General features: G+C 31.8%; 2 protein-coding genes across 2 annotated transcripts in view; one reads left to right on the top strand and one right to left on the bottom strand.

The window, feature by feature from the left end:
• Positions 1-18,591, bottom strand: part of LOC143912229 (uncharacterized) — a 318,393-nt gene that overhangs the window by 71,630 nt on the left and 228,172 nt on the right. The window lies entirely within an intron of this gene.
• On the top strand, positions 8,533-11,148 carry LOC143923113 (mid1-interacting protein 1-B). Its single transcript, XM_077446635.1, has 2 exons — positions 8,533-8,715; positions 10,532-11,148. Exons 1-2 carry the CDS (start codon positions 8,669-8,671, stop codon positions 11,091-11,093), a joined length of 609 nt encoding a protein of 202 aa, XP_077302761.1. The 5' UTR covers positions 8,533-8,668; the 3' UTR covers positions 11,094-11,148.

The raw sequence follows: 18,591 nt of genomic DNA, 5'->3' as shown, positions 1-18,591 counted from the left end.
TTTTATCATCCGAGCGTTGTTCAGGTTTATTTCAAAGATACGACTTTATCAGTGGCGTGCGCTGAAATTCTCTCTCTTTTTGTCGTATAGCCTTATATATAATATATATATATATATATATATATATATATATATATATATATATATATATATATATATATATATATATATATATATATATATATTAAGATTACTTCAGCACCGGGATTGCGGTGCTAGGAATTTCCAATCCCGGGATCTCGGTGCACCGGGAAATCAAATTTATAACAAAAAAATGTTCAATTGTATATTTTTATATTTCAAAACCGTTCAATTGCTTTTTGCAAACTCTGCCGAAAAATAATCCTCATATTGGCGTTCTTGTTTTGAGAGTTTGGCTACATTCTTTAACTTTTCGGTTCGCATCCATTTCTAGATTTCTAAGATATAAATAAAAGACATCCTTTAATGTAATCAAATAAAGTAAAAAACATCATTTTGATTCATTGATTCGTTTTTTACAAATACTCTGTACCGTCTAGTTAATTATTCATCGAAACAAAAGAGTGTGGATAAGAACCTAAATATTTTCAGACGACAAAATCGAAAGCAAGCTGAAAAGAGGCTAGAAATAAGAGAAGACCTATTATGGGAGGTACCATTTCCGGTCAACTTGAAAATTTGACGTCTACGATTAAACGTCGTATCGATAATAATTTCAAGTTTCACTTCGATAGGACGAACGGTGAATCGATAGGACGAAAAAATCCCCAAAATACACTGATGTTATATAATGATGTTTTATGTTTTTTCTTTATTATTTTTGTAAAAATAATATTTTTAAAGAAACTTTGCCAGCACCGTAATCCCGGTATTCAGACTAGTTTCAGCACCGGGATTCACGGTACCAGAAAACGCCGGGAGCCCGGGATCCCGGGATTGGAAGCCTTAGTCGTACCACTGTATATTTCATGAATTAAGTAATGGACTTGAAGTGCTCATATCTAAGCTTCGGCGCGACCCTGCGAACCATTGTTCATTTTTATGGCGAATCTTTTTTTTTTTGCTCACTCGCTTTGTAGTTTGCCCTTTTTCCTGGAAAATAGCCCCAAAACTCCCATTTTTTTTTCTTCCAAAAGCATGCTCCACCGCCGAAGACTACAGTCATGACTAGAGGTAGGATAGTCACAGTGCTATCCATTGTTCCATTGTTGTAAATCCTTTGTAAAAAAGGTTCGGCAAACCTTTAACAATGCATTTACAACCTTTGAACAATACGCGGCACCTTCTGGGTCCGGTGACTAGTCATGACCAAAGAGCGGTGGTCAGGTTTCCACCATAAAATAATAATTGACCTCTCAATTGTCCGAGAAAGCAGGAGAGCAAAAAATAATGGTTGACAATAGAAATTGATAATAGCGAACCATTTTTTTTGACAGCGAACCGCCGTCGAGCAACCCACTGCCGTCCCTTACTCATGATTAGAGACACGTATTTTGGAGATCTTTTTTTGTCAATTTTAGCATTTTCATTTTGCATTTTAGCGTTTTAGGGCTTTAAAAATTTTCAATTTTAGCATCTATTTTTATGAAGAGTTTTATTTTAAATAATAAAAAATTTCGATGAATTTTAATAAAATTTATATATGTAGATACATATATACAATTTAAAGACAACATAACAATTAAAAAATAATAGAAATATTCAAAAATGTTTTAGAATTAAAATTACAATGAAAAAAGCATACCGATTAAAATTTATTAAAACTCAACATGGAGCACATTTCTACAGATTATTTTTTGAGATTCGTGCGACAATAGCTAACAATTATATTGTATTTACTAAAATACCTTTCAGCATCCACACTATTGACGAGACACCAAATAGATTTTAGAGCGGCACAACCAAACTCTTCATATTTCATTTTTGTTGCTATCAATAATAGCAATATATTCGGCGTGAATTGACTTTTTATATTCTCTATGAATTGTCTAGAAAGTGCTTATATCCTTCCAAACATTGAGCCTCTATTAATACATTAAACAATGGCAGGTTTCTAAAAATCAAAACTGTTTCGTTAACATTAATATTTGATTTTGTACCTGCGACAGATGGATTGAATAGTTTACTCAATGTTTGGAGCAATAGATTTGTCTCATTTAGTCCTGAGTGCCAGTCTAGTTTTAAGACCCTTTTTTGAGCAGCCTTTTGGATACACAGCTCCAACTGTCTTCTTTTGTTTGTAGTTGACAAAAGCAGTTGTTTGGTCTCGACAGGAAAAACACTGTCTATGGTGAACTGCAAGCTCTGTTTTATCCCCTCAATTTCTTCACATAATAAATGGGCAACAGGATAGGAAGACCCTTCTAAATTGTATATTAATTTTATAAATTTTATGCAAATTTCACTTATGTACTTTGTAGAACTAAAAAATGTAGAACTCAAGAATGTAGAACTCAAGAATGTTGTCTTTTTTTCACTCTTTAATTCGGTGTTTTTAAAAAAAACCAATAATGGATGAAAATATCTGTCCAAGTATTATACTTAACTGACTTAAACCATGACTTACAACCAGTAAAAATGGGGCTTGGAAACAAAACTGCTGGCATATCGGGATAGTTGGTTTCAATAAAAGTTATATATGCCGATTTAATTTTTCTCGAGTGCAAGAATAACATTTTAATTTTAATTATAAATTCATTAAGGAGTGTTAATTCCTTTGTGAATATATTGCCAACTAGGCTAATTTTGTGTGCCTAGCACTGGAAATGTATTATTTAATTTCCTATCAGAACTCTTATCGTGTTATAACACGCGGTCGTGTAGACTGTAGAGCAGTGCTACTCAAACTATTTCAGTTGGCGGACCAGCATATATTTTTCAGTAATTCTCACGGACCAGCATCATATTTTTAAATAAAAAGGTTATATATGTTTATGAGTGAAAATTTGTTCATATAACAAATAAAAATAGTATTAAATATAAGTAGTAAAATTTATTTTATTGAACTCAAAGAAGTACGTATGTACATAAGTATGTACTTATGAAAGTACAAAGACAAAGATGAAAAATGAAAATGAAAAAAAAAACTAATGAGATATGAGCTTGTTTGTTATTTATTTATTTATTTATAGTTAGTTTTGGACCATTGTGGCTTTACAGGATGAACCAAATGCACCACATTGGCCTATATTTGATAAAGAAAAACAAAACAAAAAATACATAAAATAAAAAGCAAAAATAGAAAAACATGATAAATGAAAAAATAAAAAAAAAAATTAGGAAAACAAAAGAAAAATAATACATAAGAAAAAGAATAAATGTACAAAGGTGTAAAAATCAAAAATAAAATCCAAAAATCACATTCTTAGTTTAATATTGAACAAAAGAAAAATAGTATATAAAAATGTACATAAGAAGAAAGAAAAAGAAAAAGTAAAATAAAAAATAAAATCACAGCAAGGCTCAAATGGAAGAGAGTAGATCAAAATTCCACTCATACATCACATTCATTTTGTATGTTCAATTTCAAAATGGCCCCCTCCTTGACCATTTTCTGGATCCACCAATGTTAACCCTTGATAACTAACTTATGGCAACATGCGATAATGGTCGTTTATAATCCGCGCCTATATCTTGGCATAATATCCAGAATAATCTCGAGTTTGTAGGGCATGTCTTTATATAATTTATTATATGAAATGGATGGGATGATGCAACGTTATAATATGCTATTGTTTTATTTTTTTATTTACTTCTTTGCCCACGGACCATAGTTTGAGTAGCACTGCTGTAGAGGGCCGAATCTGAAACAAAACCAACTACATTGTCATAGGAGATATCATACTCTTTTAATGAGTCCACTATTAATTGAGTACATGTGGTGGCATTTGCAGCAGTTAAAAAATTGCAAGATCCTAAAATTGTATTTTGTTCACACGATGGTGAAATTGTTCTAAACAAAACTGCAAATACACAGCGTCCTATCCTGTGTGTTGTTTCATCCACCAAGACAACTGTTACCTTGTCTTTCAACATTTCTTTAATAAGAGTCTTTGATTCCGCCCCACAAATTGGTAAATAAACTCTTCAGAGGTGATCCGCACAGGGCAAATCTCCAAACCCTTCGAAATACTTGTTCAAGCACGTACGCACTGCTGGATCATCCAATTCTTCAATTGGTAAGTTTGCTTTCAAACACATATTCACCATGTCTTTAATGAAATTGTATTTGTCTATTGTTTTTTTTCTGGTTCAAATTAATGATACCTGTGATCGTAGCTTGAAGTACTTGAAGTACTTGAAGTACTAGTACTTGAGGAAGGCTTGGAAGCTGCCTTCTGATAATTATTTGTGGCTAAATGTTTTTCCACATAGTCCTTTTTTTCCAGGCTACTCTAAAATTACAATGCCGGCATATTATAATATTAGCATCGTTTATACGGGTCTACCTCACGGGCCGGAATGTGAAATTACCGAAAACGCAAATATCAGAAGGCAAAGATCGAAAATCGAAAGATCTTAAGTCCAAAGATCAAAAAAAAAGGGTGCATGGTAAACGGTACATACTTACTTAATTTGCGCGAGCAGGATACAACAGGAACAAGAGGAACAAGCTTTTCCTCTCGTATTCTGCGCGCGCACATTAGTACGGGAGGAAAAGCCTGTTCCTCTTGTTCCTGTTGTATCCTGCTCGCGCAAATTAAGTGAGTATGTACGTGAGTATGTACCGTTTACCGTGCACCCTTTTTTATCTTTGGACTTAAGATATTTCGATTTTCGATCTTTGCCTTCCGAGATTTGCGTTTTCGGTAATTTCACATTCCGGCCCGTCACGGAGACCACGTTTATACATATGTATATGTATAATCCCTGTGCTTTGTATGTGCTCGCTCTATCTTAAAAATAATTAATTTTACAATTGTTTGTTATTTTATTAGCATCTATTAGCATGTTTTACGAATTTTAGCATCAATTAAGCATTAATAGCAAAATGCCCAAAATATGTGTCTCTAGTGATCAGTAGAGGTAGGATAGTCACGGTGCTATCCATTGTTCGGCAAACCTTTAACAATGCATTTACAACCTTTGAACAATACACGGCCCCCTCAGGCTCCGGTGACTAGTGATCAGTAATCGATTCTGATTTCGAATCAGTCAAAATCTCGAGTTCTAATTTTCGCATGATCATAGAACTCCATCTATTGTTACTACGTACATAGATAAAGTAATAACAAATATAATATCTAAATACATGAATACTGTGTATTGTATTTTTTTTCGTTTTATTGTGTTATTTATACTTGTGTTTTATTATATATTATTATTACTAATATTTTAAGTATATTTACGTGTATTTTTTTAAATAAATACAAAAATATTCAATTAAAAAATATATATATTTCTTATACATTGAATTTCCCGGTGCTAGCGCCGGGATCCCGGGTTCGGGAAATTCCAGCACCGCAATCCCGGTGCTAAAAAAAACTTCCGGGATTGAATGCCCTTATATGTATACATATATGTATGTATTGGTGCTGGCTGTAGATCAGTGGCCACTAGAGGATTTTACTGCGGCCACCAGCGACTTAATAGTAAATAATACTAATATTTAAAAAAAATTAAATACATTTTAAAAACTACAAAAAAGTAACTTAACAATAATATAAACCATGCTCATCATTCACAAACTAAAAAATATAGAGAAAAGCCTTGTGACAGAAGTTGAAAATGACAATTTTTCAATTATATCTTCTGTTAGTGATTTGATAGATAATATGACAGACACAAAAATTTAAATTTAAATTTAAAATAATAGTGTGTTATAAATCTCTGAATCTGGAAGTTGATAAAAGGTTCGAAGAATTGAATTTTTTTAAAACTGTTTCTTTTGAATCTTCCTCTTTTATTATGATGACAAATGAAAATTTCATAGTACTACAAAATAGATAAAAAACATTTTCAGTATTGAGATTAATTAACTGGGCTAATGAAAAATATGCATTATTAGAAATTAGTCATGATCGAGTACTTAATAACCATTTTAATACTATTTCGGTTCAAAAATTTTGGTCGGAAAAATATGTACGTTGACAATGAAACAAACCAATATAAAGATTTGGCAACAATTGCTTTATTAATATTGTCTATTTTTCCCACTACCGTATATTGCGAAAGATCATTCAGTGTAATGCACTTTTTAAAAACAAATTTAGAAACCAGCTGACAGACGCAAACTTAGAAGCAGCAATGCGGCTTGCATTGGAAGAAAGAAGTATTGAGCAATTTCCATTTGCATTATTATTCAATAAATAGATACCAAAATGCTAAATTGATCCACTTTTTAGTAACTTTAATTTATTTGATTAAATTTGGTGCGGCCACCAGACATTTCCATGGGACCACTTTTATCACCTGTGGGGCCACGGTAAAATTTCGCCTGAGAACCACTGCTGTATGTATGTAGATGCAAGACACTCCCTTCTTTGGATTTAATTTTTTTATATTTTTACTTTATCTGTTATTATTATAATGCTTTAGTTTTTTTTTATGATTATGTATGTATTTTTGTCTGTGTATATATTTATGTATTTTTATTTTTCTCATCTCTCTGTATTTTTTCGACTGTTTTGGCACATTAGGGACTCTTGTAATGCTAAAATGGTCCAAACTCAAACTTAGTTATGAGTGTACATTAATAATAAATAAATAATAGAACCGAAAAAATATGTATATAGATATTTTTACATACATACAGGGTCGACGAGAGGTGGGGGGGGGAGCCGGGGTAAAGTTCCTTTTGCCCGGACTACTCGAGGGGCCCCGTATCGGGACTTCCTACTGACCAATGTTGATATATTTTATATTATGCTACATAAAAATACATGTATTTATTTAATGCTAAATATTTCTGGTTTTTCGATCCACGTATTATTTGTGTCCATTTGAAATTGTACCTGTTATTTATAATACTTTCTTAATTAATTATTTTAAAAGATAGCAACCAACATAAAGGTGTTTTTCTAATAGTTCTGATAGATTTTTCGCATATTAAAAATATATCTATAAGATCTTTTTTTTTAGTTTGATATAGCGCCCTAAATTGTTTTTCCCAGGGTCCGAGATTCATCTCGGCGGCCCTGCATACATACATACATACATATATTCATATACTCTATTTATTTATTTTTTAATAAATAGACTATATGAATAAATTAATTTTATTCATTATATATTAATCACTTTATTTATTTATTACTAGTTGTTTTACCCGGCTTCGCTCAGTGTTTGTAATATAAACAGCTTAAACATGGCGAAACTAATAGTAAATATTCATTTATTTTTTTATTAAATTTATTTGAATCGAAAAAAATAATTCAAATCCAACCATATCGAATCGTCGTCATAAAAACTTTGATTTGTTTTTCGATTACCAACAAACCTTAAATACATACATACAAAATCTCTTTCAAAATTATATATTAGATGTATTAATAAATTTAATAACCATAATACGCATAAAAATGAGGAAAAGCGCATTTTAATACCTATTTATTTATTAGAATTATCATTTATGTGATAATAAAAAAGTCTAATCAAATATTTGTAGTATTAACTTGCAGTGATGGGGAGCTAATATATTTGTGAATTTATGAATCACAAAAATAAGCATCTTTGTTTAAATATATCATTTATTGGGTTGCTTACATATTTTTTTTAGATTATTGAATAACTAGCATCTACATATTTGTGTATTTAGTTTTTCACACTTTTCATTAGTTACATATATGTAGTATATAATATGTGTAAATTATATAAAAAAAGAGGAAAATTAAAGAGTTTTCCTCAAAAAAAGGAGGGGTAGGGTTCAATTGATAGATATTTGTTTATGAATTCAACCATTTTTAGAATCAATATTGACGTACGGGATTTTTTTCTTATAAAGAAAAAAATCCATCACATAATTTTACTATTCTCATAGAAACTAAAAAAGCGGAACAAAGTACATTTAATCAATTAAAAAATTACTTTTTATATAAAAATGTACACAATAGCCTCAATTAATCGCAATCTAAATCTTGATCCATCACAAAAAAAAAGAAAAACATTTTTTCACGCACCGGATGAGTTTTTTTATCGCGCACCGAAACAAAACATGCATATTCCCGTGCACATTCAAATTTTAAAATTAGCGCCGTTTGTCGGAAGCGTGACGCTCGTGGAGTTAATCCGACCAATCGCAACGAAGGAGACCAGCGGGCGACCAATCGCCAGACCGCATTGTGGTGCGACTTTTGAGGGTCGGGAGCAAGCGCGCCACATGCCGCTCGAAACAAACTGCAAAACACAATGCAAATAACAACCGAGTTCGTTGAAAAAAATTCCAACTTGGTGCAAAGCTTCCAAACATACATACGAGTGATTTCGATAACATCCAGTGCATTCATGTCAATCTCGCTTCGAGAAAAAATTGAGATAAGTGTCGGTGCGCTCTTTGAACCGGAGCCCCGGCGCGCGGCGCGCCATTTCGATCGCTTACTATATAAACGAACCGGGCCGCTCGTTTCGACATCAGTTAGCCAGGTGAGCTCGGCCAGCTTGCGTCGTGTCGCTCTCGTCTCGCCTCGTTCGTTCGTTTCGATTACAGATTTTCACATTTCTAAACCGGAAACACGTAACACTCACCGCCATGGTGGGATACAGTGATACTCTGAGTGCCAACATGGAGAACAGCAGGTAAATTCCAATCACTATCACCAAATCACCAAATCACCGCTTCTTCCAAGTCTCTCTGTCGACTGTCACCATTCACCATTCACCACTCACCACTCACCACTCTCCACTCACCACTCACTAATTCATTCTCTAATTTCAATTCAAATTTTAATTTTTCGCTTCTTTCGAACTCCATTCCTAATATCTTTCAAAACGTCAGCCAGAGTACATTTGAAAACGATTGTGATTTCATCGCATTCGACATCTAATCGTAGGGCCACGCCTTCTAACCTCAAAATGTCATACAAATCCAACCCTTCAATGCGATTCACCAAAATGTAATACATCTATACGAAGGTTAGATTCTGTCGATTACAACACTTGTGTAGGTAGAGAATGACTACCGTGTGTGTGTGTGTTTTTGTTTTACTTGATTGAATTGTGGATGAGAATATTATATGTACTATATGGCTGTGTGAAAGACCTTCGACGAGTTTCTTAGCGAGTTATTATAAAAGTGTTCGTTTTAGCATTTCACCTTGCGTCTGAGATCAGTTGCATATACACATACATGCATACATATTTGATTTGATCTAAACGCGTGACTTGAATGATTCGAGCGATGAGTGTGTGGCAACGCCGAGGATCGGTCCTTCTATGTTCTTCCAATAAATGGCGAAAAATTTGTCCACGAGGTTCGTTAACATTGAACCTTTAAATATGCGATACCTATTGATCAGAACTAAAGCTAAATTAAATAAAGTTTGAAATTTTATGTTTTGCTTGGCTTCAGAAAGCCTCTTGTGATCAGTAAAAGGGTTGCCAGATTTCCAAAATCGCAGATCGGCACATTCACTATATGTAATGTATGTAGAAGAGAACATATAAAAAATAGGCACTTAATAATTCACAGCAATCACAGTTAATAAAAAATATATCGGATACAATTACAGAAATTACATTTTGTTTTAAATTCAATAACAACAGTTGTATTGAAAGTTTTTTCCTAGCTATTTCAAGTTTCAAAATAACAAATTTTCCAAAGTCATTACAATTGCATTATAATCAGCTTCTACGGTTTCTAACAATAATTTGTTTCTCTGCTTTCTCTGGGTTGCACTTATTAAACTATATATTCTTTCGCAAATTGCAATGGGATGTGGAATTGAGAGTATGTGGGCCAAAATTATATATATAAATTATTATCCATTTCTCAAACATTGCCTTTTTGTCGTTTGCTTCAGTAAAAATTTGTTTAATAAACATACATCTTCGTATAGAAGGTCAACATTTCAAATAATATTAAATAATTTTATTAATTCTTTAATTGAAGAAAATTCGATTTTCATGTTTGATTTAAGGATAAGACTTTAATGAATTGAAATTTACTCATTATTAGTACTTGTTGAGGAAATAGTGATGGGTAAAATTTAACTATGTAAATAAAAATAGTTTAAGCTAACCTAGCCAATTTTTAATTCAATATAATCTAGATTGCAATTTATATTTAATAATAAAAAAAATTTTTTTGGCAATCTAGTTTCAAAAAAGAAATACATGATTTGTAGTTGATAAGTGAGATACCCTATATCCACTTATAGATAAATATTAAATATAATATGAATTGATCGGAAAAAGTTACATATATTTAGATAGACTAGCATGTTCAAGAGTAAAATGTTTAGTTGAACCGTAAGATTGATCTTTAAGAGTGTTTACTCCCCAGCATATCTCAACATATTGTTGTTGAGACCAATTAAGATCTTGTTATACTTAAATAATGAAGTTTTAATCTTGCTTGTATTATTGTACTAAACATACTTTCCTTTTGTTACAGAAACTGTCTGCGTAGGATTGCTCGACACGATGAAACAGAATTCTCTAAAGATAGCATTCTAAATGCTATGGAGAAGTTTGTGAAAACTGTCAACGCAATGGAGGAAACTGTGTTGGTGCCGTGTCGTCTGATGGACTTGAAGGTGACGGAAACGACCGAGGAGACCAGACACAGAGGCCGCGATTCAATAGCAAACGAAGATCTGTTCACACTGTACAACATGTTGAACGCTTCCAAGATGGAGTTGCTTTGGGGACGGGATCGCGGCGAAGAGAAACCACCAGTAGTCAAAAAGGGACACATTCGCCGACCATCAACCGCCTCCACTGCGTCAACGTCGTCCGGAGCTTCACTGCCTAGCGATACGGAGAGTGAAGCCGGCGTGGAAGGATCAGAAGACTCGGGTCTAGAAGGAGAGGAGTGCGAAGCAGTTGGTGCGGAGAGAACGGCGGAGAATTTCAGACGGCATTTGGCAGGATTACGACGCGCGTTAGCTGGACTCACCGATGCTGCTAATACGATCACTCAACGCTATCAGGCAGACGTTGGAGCACCGGTGTGATTTGACAATGTTCTTACTTCTCCTCGCGACACCCTCGCACCCATATTGTGATATTCTTTTAATTTTACGCTGTACAGTAAACATACCAAAACGGCTACTAAAGGCCGCTCTTAAGTTATTGCGTGTTGTGAAGAGTCATTGCCAAAATGTTTTGAGAGTGGCTGCGTGAATGAGTGTGACGAATAGTGTTTATAAAATGAAGAAAATATATTGTATAGTGATATACACCGTATATTTCTTTCCTTTTGTAAGTTTGAAATTCTATTCCTGCGAATAGTTATTGACGATTTATTTTGTAATCTCACTGAAATTGTTTGTCCACAAAAGAACAATTACATTTATGTCATGGATTTAATGTTTACATCAACGAACATGAACTATTCGTTGTACTAACTAATATGTTGGAATATAATGAATCGTTTGTTTTTAATCGTCTCACTTTATTATTTTCTAATTGTTCTATTGTTCATATTCTCTGATGTAAATACCTGAAGGAATTTTTATTATATAGGCTTAGTGAATGTATGTATTTTAAAACTTCCGATATGAATTCGTTTCTATTATTGATGATGATTCGCGCGAAGTATGGAAACATCTCATCGTATTTGTCCAAGGCGTTAGAATGGAAGAAGTTTTGTATAAATAAAATAATAGAAGTAAAGAGGTTGGCTTTTTTGACATTTGCATTTTGTATTACCTACGATAGTCATATAGTCAAGTCACCTTATCCGTTGCGTTTTTTAAACAAAATCTTATTTCAGAGTGCTCCAGTCTGAATAGAGCAAAGTGACGTAAACAAATAAGTAATAGACTTTTGTATTTAATTTATTTAAAGATTTGTATAAAGATACGGTGGCTTAATTTTCTATTGTAAATTAAATATATAATTTTTATTAGAAAAGAATAAATGGTTACTGAAAAATTATTGTGTTACATTTACTTTCTGACCAAACTGTAAATATTTATGAATGCATTATTGCACAATGACTGGACAGTCATTATCAACACAACATTGACCTTAAAAAGAATTCCGATGTCGAACATTGCACATACACATCTCGATTTAATAACTTAGAACAGATTTATCAAGTTCAAGATCGATCAGTATTGAATTTAGTTATTTCTTATTTGGCATTTTCATCAATTATTTATAATAATCCTAATGGATTATTCATTGGTCTAATTAACTCACCAGTATATTTCCATAAGCATTTCTAGCCTATGGTCCAATGATTAGGTGTGTTATCCATTTATTGTGACAATAAGTAGACTCATTATCGAAGTAATGAATATGCAGATTTGTTATATATTTTCTATAATATATACCATTTGCCGTGTATCATTAATATATGCAATACGTATTTGAAGAACATTTATTTTTTTGATCAAATTTTAAGTTCAATGTATAATATACATTATTTCGATTACACCAAAAATACATAATGTATATGAAGCTGTTAACATTATTGAACACATTGATAGGAGAAATTGACAACTGATATCATTTATGGTGGCTTAGACTTTTTATCGTAACTAAAAAGATTATCAATTTTTTAATGATTAAATACTATACTAAACCTTAGTATTTTGACAAGGGCAATGTTCTTTTGGGGCAGGACAAATTGCTAATTGGTCATATTGGTAACATACACCCAGCGCAAAGCGAAGCTTATCAGTTGGATCACATGCAAATAACGATATATTTTAAGACTAGGAAATGAATTTAAAATAACAGTTTTTGTATTACTTTCTACAACTCCTCTTCATCAATATGCAGCAAAAAAAGCGATTTCTTCAATAAATAACATTATGAGGAGAATCATTGTTAATTTGGAGTACAAATGAACATTTTTTTTTATACCTGCAGTAGATTTCATAAATCAAAAAATCGATAAAAATGGTTTTTTTTTTCTTCAAGCTTTTCAACATATCGTTTTATTCGTTTAAGTCGTTATTCATATTATTTTTTTAATAATTCATCACTAATTTCATTGTAGCATACATCATAAATAATGTATTTTAATTATTTTATGGTTTTTGGTTTCTTAACTCTAATTTTTTTGCCTATTTTGCTTCACATATTTTCGATTATATTTATATCCGAGCTGTTTCCTAGCCATTCAATGGAGTTTATACCTAAACTATCTTTATCTTGATCGATATTTAAAAAAAAAACGAAATGGTGATTTACCAATGCATTAAAAATAATTAAAATTAATTGTGAAAACAATTTGAATACTCTCAAATTTTGAACGATGCGTCGGTGCTGAATCATCGTGAAAGACAAGATCCTTAATCATTTCCGGTAAGCCTTCTAATGTAGGAATAACGCTTTTGTCGATGATTTTTTTATACTCCTGTGAGTTGACTATCCCATCTAGTTTAATGATTGACCCAACACCATACCGTGTGATGGCCCCCAATACCATACCATGGCGAATGTTAAACAGTCAGCGCTAAGCACGATTCTTTATAGCGTTCGCCTGATTTTCATCGTACTAGCGCCACCGCATCTGATCCAATCAGGTTGAATTTGGATTCATCTGAAAAAGTAATCGTCTCCCAATCTTGAACTGTCCAATTTTTCTTCTCTTTGGCCCACCAAAGACGAGTATCCTTCATTTTCTTCGTGAGGAGGGTTTTTTTTGCACGGCGCCGTTAAAATATACCAAGTTCATTTAGTTTATATTGAACTGTTCTAAGGCTTACCATTTTTTCCAACTTCAATGAACTCATACCTAATTTCTGACGCAGTTTTGAAACTGTTTTGAAGTAAAATTCTCTTAAAAATCCGTTCGTCTCGAGAAGTCAGTTTTTTTGCCATTTTTCCTCTTTCGACAGGTGTTATGTCCATTGTTTTTTTATACTTCTTAAAAATTATAGTTATTGTAGGTAGAATGTGTTCCCGTTCGTCGATAAATTTCCGCAAAAGATTAATTTTCCTCCCAGAAAGTGACAATTTTTGATTTCTCGGCGATCGACAAAAAATCATATTTTACGCTCAACGCTCACAACACTAAAAAAAGACACGCACTACTTGAAAGTCTGGGGGAAACTGACTTTAAAACTTTTTGGCAACTGTAAAAGTATAAACACAAAATTGCCAGAAAGTGAGGCCCAATCGAAAATTGGGTCATTCCGCTAAAATTTGTGACTGATAGTCTTCGCTTTGCGCTGGGTGTATATAAATTAAATAAGATCTAAAAGCTAGTGGAAATATAAATACCCTGTAATAACTAGAGGTAGGACCGGAAGCGCGCCGTCTATTATTCTATTATTGTAAATGTTTTGTAAAAAAGGTTCGGCAAACCTTTAACAATGCATTTACAACATGTGAACAATTTACAGCGCGCTCTGGGTCCGCTCTTTAGTAATAACAAACAACGTTCTCTTCTTCCACTATCAACCTAAACTAGTCAACTAAACATAAACCATGTTAATAAGGGGGAATTTTGGACCCCGCGGTTCACATAAAATATTCAAAGCCAATATTAGATTTCATAAAAATTGCAATCAATATAACCTCCCTTGTTCAATAAATTAGAATGATTCCTTGATAAATATAAGTGACAATTTTTTTCATTCATTCATTATTTTATTTATTTATTTATATATATTTTAGCTATCAAGCTAATTTAAAAAAAAAAAAAAATACATCTTAATTATTATACTTAACTCTAAAATTTATAATTAACTTATATGTACTGTCCCTCACAGAGGTGTCTCTTCGCACCTCGCAGGAATGCATCCATGTTTTTAGCAGACCTGACGCACTCAGGGAGGGCATTATACATGAGCACACCCCTGTGAAAAACACCCCCAGCCGTCTTATTCTTTCTTACTCTACTTACAACTAGTTTGTCCTTATTTCTAGTATAAAAACTATGTTTATCTCTATTCCTTATTATATAATCATCAAAATACTTAGGTAATAACTTATGATCTAACTTATAAACAAAAGACAATGTACTAATATTTAGACTAATTCTAATACTCATCCATCCTAATTCATCTAACATACTTCCAATACTCTTAAATCTACTCACATTCAAAATAGCTCTCATAGCTTTATTCTGTATTTTTTGCATTTTTTCTAAATCTTGGCCACTAAACAAATTAAGCACAGTGGCACAATAAACCACATGTGGCAAGACAATTGAATTAAACACTAAAATTTTACTTTTTTTACTTAAAATATTTCTTAATCTACATAATACACCAACTTTTCTAGCCATTTTTTTTATTATATAGTCAGCGTGCATTTTAAAATTTAGTCCTGAATCTATGTATACACCTAAGTATTTTATATTTTCAACTTTTTCAATTAACTTATCATTAATTCTAATTTCATTCAATATATTTTTATTTTTACCATTCAACCACATCATTTTTGTTTTATTCACATTCAACTTTAATTTATTTTCACACAACCAGTCATTCACATAATTTAATTCTATATTTAAAATCTCAGACATTACATCAACATTCTTTCCAATTATATATATCAATGTATCATCTGCAAACAAATGTATTTTACACATCTTAATTACCTTAACAATATCGTTTATATATAATATAAATTGATACAATGGGACTTTGTATGACGTCACCTAGTCCACTTGCATCCTACTCGCGCACTTAAAAGTGAAGCTGTGCAATAAAAACGGAGATTTCTACGCTCGCCACTGACAATTACCATCCGATCCATTTATTACATAGATATAGTAAATCTAAAAACAAACATACACATTTGTATTCCGAAATGTCATGATTAAATGGCAATTGAAATGTTTCTACTACACTGTCAAATAAAATTATTAAATCATATGTAATCAAGAATTTTTTTAACAATATTGACCAGATTTCATTTAATTTATTGCCATGTTGCAGAATCGTCATTTCATAATGACGAACACGAATACACATACATTTAATATCAATAGTTAAAAAAAAACAACTGAATAGATTTTGCATTATAATTTATTACGATTATTTATAATTTTTATCCAACTAGGAAGCTACTTTCTTAATTGTATCAAGATGACCCAAAACTTTTAAAATCGAATTAATATTCAACAAGTTCTTGACATGTGCAGCTACATACTTACATATATCAGATCAACTTTTATCTGGTTTTTCTTGTTTTTTTTTTCTTCAAAATGTGTCACATCAGAAAAATGAAGATCAATTACTTCTATCTTATGTGAGTACTGAAAGAAAATTTATGATTTATAAAACTCGTTCTGTATCGCAGGAATTTCAACAATGTTATCGAAGTTCTACAATCAAAGTTTCCATTATGGATAAATTTACAACATAGCATCAAATTTCTTACGTGTAATCGATAACGACTCATTTAGTCAAAAGATAAATCATGTACACTGTACACACGAAAAATAACTAAAAAAAATATTTAATACCTATGTATGTAGTTACTTATTATTTTAAATTATTTAAACAATAAAATAAGATACCCAGTTGTTAAAACGCCATTGGGTTAATTATAAATTAAGTCAGTTACGTAAACTAATAGGTAGTCATGGATTACAATTATTATTACGCATATATTGTCGTGACGTTGATATTCTGATCATTTCCTCGTAGAAAAGTACCAGCTGTAATTTATAATTCTAAATTGCATAATTGTCATGGCAAATCTTGGTCGATAAAAATATATGCTACGTAGAAGATTCTTTTCGACGTGTTTCTAGAGCGGTTTATAGAAAATGCATAAATTGATGTAGTTGAAGTACATACATATACACATTGTATATGTAGAAACCAGTTTATCTCGACAGATAGTGGATTTTGGAACCTATTTCTTCGTATACGGTTGTAAACTAAAATTTAGAAATGAGATGATGCGCAAGATTTCATTTGAAAAGATGATAAAGGCTTGCACATCTTGCAGAGTTTAAACTTAATTTGCAAATACACATAACAAACTATCACGAATATTAAAATTTATGTTTCATGATTATTATATTTCAAAATAATCGCACACATTAAACGATATAAGATTTGTATGTATTCATTTAATATTAGATTTTTTTGATTTTTAAATGATTTTTATTATTACGAAATTATGTTCACAATACATCTTATATATATATTTTAATAGCTACTGATCTACTTATCATTTTCTATTTTACAATTTAATTTAATTTGGTTAGTAATCATAGTATTATATTATTCTAATGTTAATCTACAGCATAATAGGAAAAATAGTTCAAAAACCTAAATGTTTAATATTAGATACATATGTATTTTCAATTTGATGAAATCAATAAAAATTTGAAAAGGAAGTTCTGTTGTCTTCGTAAGTTTTGCGTACTAAGGAAGTTCGTGACGAATTAACAATACATTTTTTTTTCATTTTACCGTAATTGGAATTCTTTGAATATTTTGATGATTCGGTGAATTATAAAGTTGCCCCAATTAATTACGGGCATTGAGAAACATTACATGCACCAAATTAAATTACTAAAGAGTGTGTCAAGGCTAATTAGAAGACCTTTCAATACACAAACCACTTTCCCTAGGAAATCAAATCGATGTAATAGACTGAATCAAATATACATTTACATACATATACATACATATGTACATATACGAGTTTGTTCCAATTGAAGTGTATCTTAATTGGAATATATTTCATCTAACCTGGTACCAACTACCATTGTAGTTATAGTGTATTTTCAGTTGTAATATATTTAATATAACCTGGTACTGACTATTAGCTATTTTATTACTATTAGGTTAGATAAAGGTTGTCAGGCCTCCCGATTAATCGGGATTGTCACCAGTTATATGTCTTGTGTCCCGGTGTCCTGAACAAAACTCTCGAGACGCCCAAATGTCCCGTTTTACTACTTTTTAAATTCCTACAGAAGTTTTTAACTCAGAATTAACATAAACTATAAACAAAAAGTCGATGTTTGGACCAGACAGTCTGGTAAACACTGCAGCAATATTCAACTCTGAACTATTTGTCTCTGTCTTATGCTTTCTGGAGAACTGTGTGTAGAAGGTAGACAAAAAATATGTATTAGGCATCAATCAATTTATCTTGAATCGATAATTTTCTCATACTCGAATAATTCATCACACGCAGACTCGGAATAGACACTGTCAGAACAGAAAGACTAAAAGATTTCTGTGATTTTGCTAATATTGAATATAAAAATCTACCCTGACATTAAAAAACCTAGGTGGCTATCACTATTACCTGCAATAGAACGCACTGTTTTGAGCTTTAAAAGCTTTTTTTTAGCCGAAGAAAAAGCACCAAAAACTTCAGATGTTTTCAGTAATCCTCTCAGTGAAGTCTATCTTCGGTTTCTTCATTGTAATTGTAGCACTTTTCATTTACTTATATTAAAAATAGAAAGGAAAAGAAATGAATTATACAAATTCTAAATATTATCACTTCGATTGAAAATATATCTATAGAAAAAGGGGGGGGGGGGGGTGTCCCGGTTTGACTTGCATGAAACCT

This window comes from Arctopsyche grandis, chromosome 1 (assembly GCF_051622035.1).
Source record: "Arctopsyche grandis isolate Sample6627 chromosome 1, ASM5162203v2, whole genome shotgun sequence".
Classification (NCBI taxonomy): Eukaryota; Metazoa; Arthropoda; class Insecta; order Trichoptera; family Hydropsychidae; genus Arctopsyche; species Arctopsyche grandis.
This window is presented reverse-complemented; position numbering and strand designations above follow the sequence as displayed.